At 45.1% G+C, this 7,183-nt stretch overlaps 1 protein-coding gene across 1 annotated transcript; it reads right to left on the reverse strand.

Moving 5' to 3' along the window:
- Positions 1-5,849: 5,849 nt before the first annotated feature.
- LOC127304425 (E3 ubiquitin-protein ligase ATL6-like) lies at positions 5,850-6,709 on the reverse strand. The gene is made up of 2 exons (XM_051335115.1): positions 6,694-6,709; positions 5,850-6,443 (listed from the first exon to the last, which is right to left on the reverse strand). The coding sequence occupies exons 1-2, from the start codon at positions 6,707-6,709 to the stop codon at positions 5,980-5,982; spliced, it is 480 nt and encodes a 159-aa protein (XP_051191075.1). The 3' UTR covers positions 5,850-5,979.
- Between the last annotated feature and the right edge of the window lie 474 nt (positions 6,710-7,183).

Here is a 7,183-nt window from a genome sequence, read left to right on the forward strand (position 1 = left end):
ATCCGCTTATCCAATAATTTTGCAAAAAGAGCTGGCGCGGGGTTCCCAGCCCCAATTAATTAACCTTCATTAATAATTATCTTCACATGTTTTGGTCTGATTCATCAGTAAGCAACTTAATTTTGCAAATATACACTCCTCCATGGTATGTGAAAGGTTGGAAGGCACCCGAGGATTCGGTTAGCCATGGCTTGAGAAAGCAAATGTTGGGAGGAGTGTCACCTAAATAAAACTAAAATAAATAGACACTCCTTCATGGTATGTGATTGTTGGAAGGCACCCGAGGATTCGGTTAGCCATGGCTTGTGAAAGCAAAGGTTGGAAGGAGTGTCACCCAAAAATAAAAATAAACTACACTAAAGTACATGTGTAAACAAAAGAGAAGAGGGATGATCTACCTTGCTGGTAGAGATAACGTCCTTCATGGGAGCCGCTCTTTGAAAGTTTGTTTGGCAAGGGGGTTAGAGTTCCCACTACCATTCGTTGACAACAACAAACACCTCTCAAAACTTTACTTTTATGCTCTCTATATGATTTCAAAACTTGAAAAGCTCAAGCACATGATTTTATCCCTGCTTCCCTCTGCGAAGGGCCTTTCTTTTACTTTATGTTGAGTCAGTTTACCTACTTTCTTCCATCTTAGAAGCAAACACTTGTGTCAACTGTGCATTGATTCTTACATACTTGCTTATTTGCACTCATCATATTACTTTGTGTTGACAATTATCCATGAGATATGCATGTTGAAAGTTGAAAGCAACTGCTGAAACTTATATCTTCCTTTGTGTTGCTTCGATGCCTTTACTTTGAATTTATTGCTTTATGAGTTAACTCTTATGCAAGACTTTTGATGCTTGTCTTGAAAGTACTATTCATGAAAAGTTTTGCTATATGTATTCTATTTGATTAGCAAACTATAGATCGTTGCCTTGAGTCACTGCATTCATCTCATATGCTTTACAATAGTATGATCAAGATTATGTAAGTAGCATGTCACTACAGAAATTATTCTTTTTATCGTTTACCTAATCGAGGGCGAGTAGGAACTAAGCTTGGGGATGCTGATACGTCTCCAACGTATCCATAATTTCTGATGTTCCATGCTTGTTTTATGACAATACCTACAAGTTCAACTATTTCTTTGTTGAATATCATGTGAGTTGCTATGAATGTTCGTCAACTTGTAGAGTACGTTGATAAACATCTAACATGGTGTTAACCAAATCTATTGGAGTACGTTTTTTCCTTTCCGCAATCCCATTGGATTGTGGGGAATTGGGAGGCGTCCTCTCATGAATTATACCATGTCCCGCACAGAATAAATTGAACTCATTAGAAAAGTACTCTCCACCACGATCGGACCGAACCCTTTTTATCTTTCTTTCAAGTTGATTATCAACTTCAGCCTTATAGATTTTAAAGAAATCAAGAGCCTCATCTTTAGTTTTCAGTAGATACACATAACAGTACCTAGTGGAATCATCAATCAAAGTCATGAAATATTTGTTTCCACCTTTTGTCAACTCACCATTCATCTCACATAGATCTGAATGCACGAGCTCTAGTGGTGCCAAGTTTCTTTCCTTCGCAGGCTTGTGAGGCTTGCGAGGCTGCTTTGCTTGCACACAAGCATGACACTTAGAGCCTTTGACAAAGGTGAATTTCGGAATTAAACTCATATCAACAAGCCGCGTCATACAACCGAAATTAACATGACAAAGTCGTGAATGCTAAACATTAGTTTCATTAACACTAGTTCTTACATGGTTCACAACATTATCACAGAAGTCTTCTTGAGAGAAGCGAAACATTCCCTCACATTCATATCCCTTTCCAACAAAAGTTCCATACTTAGACATTACAACTTTATTGGACTCAAACAACAACTTAAACCCATCTTTCATAAGACTGGAGCCACTAACGAGATTCTTCTTGATAGAAGGGACATGCAGCACGTTCCTTAGTTGCACGATCTTTCCCGAAGTAAACTTCAGATCTACCATGCCAACACCACGAACAGTAGCATGTAACCCATTCCCCATCATTACTGAGGAACCTCGGGCCTGATAAGAGGTAAACATGGAGATGTCAGCACACACATGAACATTGGCACATGTATCAACCCACCATTCCCTGGGCTGAAACACCGAAAGAACGGTAGGTAACATATTACCATACCCTGTAGTTCCTTCCTCTGTGTTTCCAATGTCCATGCTGACAGAATTTGAGTTCTGTCCAGCCTGACATTTCTTTCCTTTGCGTTGTGGACAACGATTAGCCCAATGGCCCGTCTCGCCACACACCCAGCAAGGATCTTTCTTCTCCGTTTTCCCCTTCTTCTTGAAGTTGGTAGTCTGGGAGACTCCCTTGTTCTTTCCCTTGGACTTGTGGGCATTTTTCTGCACCATATTGGCAGCAGAACGTCCATCAGTTCCTCCAGTGTGTTTATCTTTTGCCCTCGCCTTCTCCTCAACATCCAAAGAGCCCATGATATTCTCAACAGAAAACTCATGCCTCTGATGTTTCAGGGAAGTGGCAAAGTTCCTCCATGAAGGGGGAAGCTTAGCGACAATGCATCCCGCGACTAACTTGTCCGGTAGCACACACTTGAGGAGCTAAAGTTCCTTTGCCATGATCTGTATCTCATGAGCCTGTTCTACCACAGATCGGTTCTCAACCATTTCGTAGTCATTGAACTGCTCCATAGCATACAGTTCACCTCCGGCATCGGCAGCACCAAACTTAGCGTCCAGTGCATCCCACAGTTCCTTCCCATTTCGGATGTGCAGATAAGCACCAACCAACTTGTCTCCAAACACACTTAGGACGGCACCCACAAAGATTATGGTGGCATCCCCGAACGCTTTATCCTCGTCAGGAGTAAGCGGACCTCTGGGAGTACCTTCCGCAACTCGGTGCACTCCCATAGAAGTGAGCCACAAGAGGGTTTTATTCTGCCATCTCTTGAAATGAGAACCCGTAAACGGGCTTGGTTTGAGCGCAGCAGCAAAACCAGACGGTGAAAATTGCCTAAGCAAATAAGGCTTTTGGATTGTTGGATTTTTAGGCAATTTCCGTGTGAGTTTAATTACCGAAAACAACATTACAGATGCACAAGCATACTTAACCATACACATCAGACTAAGCACATGCAACAGATCTGAACATGGAACAAGTAGTAGTGCAAGGTAAGAGAGGAAAAACACGTACATCGCGACCGGAAAGATCGCACCAGCACCAACACCACCACCACCATGGGTATTGTTGATGTCGCCCATGGTGTCGTCGGATCTGTCAATGAAGCAGCCGAACCGTCGATGATGAAGACGAACAACAGCGAGCAGTCATGCCAAGACGCTCCCCAAAAACCTTATCGCCCGTCTCCCGGTGCAGGATCTCAACGGACGGAGTTTCGGAGGCCTGCTCTCCCGGACGGCTGTGCACGCAGTCGCCGGGATGGAGAAGACTAGAGAGTAGCACAGCAAAAGGAACTTCACGAGAGAGATCTAAGAGTACTATTTTCCAGATCTGATCGGTCTCCTTGTATAGCCTGGGAGGAAGCCGACCCGACCGCGTTGACACGCGTAGGAAGTCAGGGACACGCGGCGAGCATGCACATGCAAGTCGACACGTACCCAACACAGTTGGTGCACCAAGCAAAAAATTAGGCTTCCTTGAGTGTGTCTTGAACTCGAACTCGAGTCACGAAACGCGACGTGCGTGACGTGACGTGACGTGCCGTGGCGGGGCGGGTGGAGGAGGAGGAGTGCGCGAGGGCTCCTTCTATTCTTACTCACTTGGAAGGAGTAGAACAACAGCCCTTATATACCACTCCAACTCTCTCCCAACTAGCAATGTGGGACTAAACTTTGTCCCCCGAGGCTGTCCCAAGCTGCCAACGTGATGGGCCTTGAGATTTCAGAAATTGTAGACCACATGGGCTGCCTTATTGGGCTGCAGCCCATCTACATTTAACAGGAAATGGTCTTAAGACTAGATTTTGGGAAGATGTCTGGACCGGAGAAACATTTCTAGCTGTAACTTTTCCCAAACTCTGCTGTACCTTTCTTTAGATTCACAAGTGACGGTGGCCAAAGTGTTGAATCCTGGGATTATGCCTCTCAAATTAAGAAGAAGATTGACTGAAGAAAAATTAATTGAATTTAATTTGTTGAGAGGAAACTATAATATATATATAATCTTACTCTTGGCAATATAGAGTTAGAGTGGGACCTAAGTATATGAAAATGTTCCATTTATATTTAGGATTAGGTTGAGAGAGGACTCTCTGAGCAGGTGCTCAGCCCACCTATATATCGGCTGCCTATACTGCACCAAGATCCGTGCTAGCTCTTTTTCCCTCTGAAACAGTTTTTTTTTGTATCTCATACCGTACAATCTTTGAACTTCAAATTTTTCAGATCACTTAAACATAATAGCTAGAATATGGAAAAAATATTTTGGATTTTTATGACATTATGTATATATATATTTCAATAATTTATTTTGAATTTTAAGTAATTTGAAATTGCAAAAAAAATTCTGGACTATTTTCCCCCATTATATTTGTAATTTCTGAGTGACTTGCTAAAAACTCAAATCAAAATATTACGTAATTTGAAAGATATAAAAAAGAAAAGGTCAAAAAAGTGTGGGTACGCTCTATGCACATGTTCTCTTCCACTTTTCCCCATTTATAAATATCTCACAGACCATATGTGAGGTAGATGGTGCAATAACTACACCATGCAACCATTGTTGTCTATTTATACAGTACTTTCAGGGCTTTACAAATCTGAAGGCCTATCTCCTGCCAGTACCTATAATGGTTGTTGCTAAAAATAATACAAGAAAAGAAACGGTATGCACTAGAGGAAGAACACTATAAGAATAGGAGACATCAGAAAGAACACCTCTAGTTAGAGTCACACGACATGTTCTTAAAAAATTTATGGTCTTGCTTAATACCCATCTCATCTCACTAGCAACATCCGGATGGCCTCTGGAGCAGGGAGTAGAAGGAGAGAGAAGATATCTTTTCCTACGCGTGTCATGAGGGCTACTTGATTCCACCGCAATCTAGACCATTCAATTTGATTCAACGGGCAGAATTGCAAAAGTTTCAGACGCAACTATTTTTTTTTTATCAGAGCTGCCCCGTCCCTCGAGCAAACAGAACCCATTGGATGATGTGGGGATTTACCAGCCGGCGCAGGTTCGCTGCTTGATGAATCGCTTCATGTGTATTTACAGTCGTGAATGCTAAATGAGGGCGTCACCTGAGGTATGCTTCATGTGTACTAAGCTCGCACAAATTCTAATTGCCAAAAATGGGAGCAGCCAGCAAGCATGCAAACAGTGGCTGAGCCAGGATTACAAAGTTGTAACGTCAAATACATGTATTTATTTCAGAATTTTGTTGACATATTACATTAAAAATAAAATTTTCATAATAGTGCATTTAGGCCTATGAGCCATAACATGTGTTTCAGTGTTCCATGTTTTTTGAAGTTAACAAAACTGTAGCTAGAACGTTTCAAAGTCTGCGGTAAAGTCGCAAGGACTACGTCCACACTGTTTCGTGTTAGAAGTTGACTGATACCTGTTTTTGTGGTCTTTGTTTACACAAACACAAGGAAAACTTGGCCTAGGCTGCCTCTCGACATCTACAAGTCCACGCTCCGCTGTGTCAATCACATCAGTAGACTCTGGCAATAAGAAATAACCTGTCGTCTGCTGGAATTTCATAATGCAATCGTAATGCAACAGAATTTGCGTGAAAACCAACGTGAAAGTACAATATTTTCTTGGAAGCAACAAACAACCCGATTTTTTTGCACCATCTCCGGTTGCAACTTTCTCGTGGATTTTCACCTGTAAATTGAGCTGACTGACAAGTGCAACTCTGAGCGGTGTCTGTATGTACTACTCTGCAAATCGCCAAATCCTACCAATTGGAAATTGAAACAGAGACGCGGACTACACCAGTGGGATGGCCTGCCGCGGTGGCATCGGCGGGCATTCCGGCTGTGGCAACCCCGGCAGCGGCTGCGGCCAGAGCCCGCCGCGGCAGAGCGGGCACGTCCGGCTCTTCCGGAGCCACCTGTCGACGTCGCACCTCGCGTGGAAGAAGTGCCCGCAGGCCGGCACCACCCGCACCAGCTCGCCGTCCTCGCCGTACTCCGACAGGCACATGGCGCAGCGCTCCTCCTCCTTCGCCTTCCCGGTGGTCACCTGCTCGTACGTCATGAGCGTGACGTCGCCGAGGGCGCTCTCGACGTCCGTGGCGTGCACCGCGGTGCGCACCGTAGTGCCGGCCGCGACGTCTTCAGCTCCTTCGCAGGCGCTGCGGGAGGTGACGGCGACGATGATCAACGCCACAGCGACCACCACGGCGATCTCGAGGTGGAAGGCGAGGGTCCATGTTGGCCAATGCCAGCATGCTAGGCAGCTCCAGCAGTTTTATACGACCGAGTTCCGGTCCAGAGGCTTCGCGACCAAGTTACGAACTATAGTACTGAGGAACAGAGGCAGGTGTTGTGTTTGAGGTTTCCTGGAATCTTTCAGCCAATTGCCGTTCTTCTTCCAGTGGACTATTAGACGTAGCGATCAAGTCTTGTAACTATACGGTAGAATCAGATCTTTGTATATTTGGTAGTTGCTAATTTGTAGGATCTAGATTGATCCATGTACTTGTAACCCAAGCCATCTTGGCTATATATATAACAGATGAGACCACGGCCAGGTTGCATCGGCCAATTACGTGGTATCAGAGCCTGATCCCACATATCTTTTCCATCTCTAAACCCTAGCCGCCATGTCTCTCAGCGCCAACTCTGTTCCCCAAACCACCGGCGCCATCATCTCCTCTTCGACGGCGTCGATCATGTCCCCGCTCACTCCTGCCACGTTCGCCAGCGCGATCTCCGTGCGGCTCTCTCGGACAAACTTCCTGCTGTGGAAGTCCCAGGTCGTCCCCACTCTGCGGGGCGCCAGCCTCTATGGCTATCTCGACGGCACTCTGGCGGCGCCGCCCAAGACGATCGTCGAAGGCGAAGGCGATGCGGCACAAGAGGTCCCTAATCCAGCGTACGCCCGCTGGTATCTTCAGGATCAATCGATCCTCGGTGGCCTCCGCTCCTCCATGCACGAGGACGTCCTCGCGCAGATCACCAGGGAGGAG

This window comes from Lolium perenne, chromosome 4 (genome assembly GCF_019359855.2).
Source record: "Lolium perenne isolate Kyuss_39 chromosome 4, Kyuss_2.0, whole genome shotgun sequence".
Classification (NCBI taxonomy): Eukaryota; Viridiplantae; Streptophyta; class Magnoliopsida; order Poales; family Poaceae; genus Lolium; species Lolium perenne.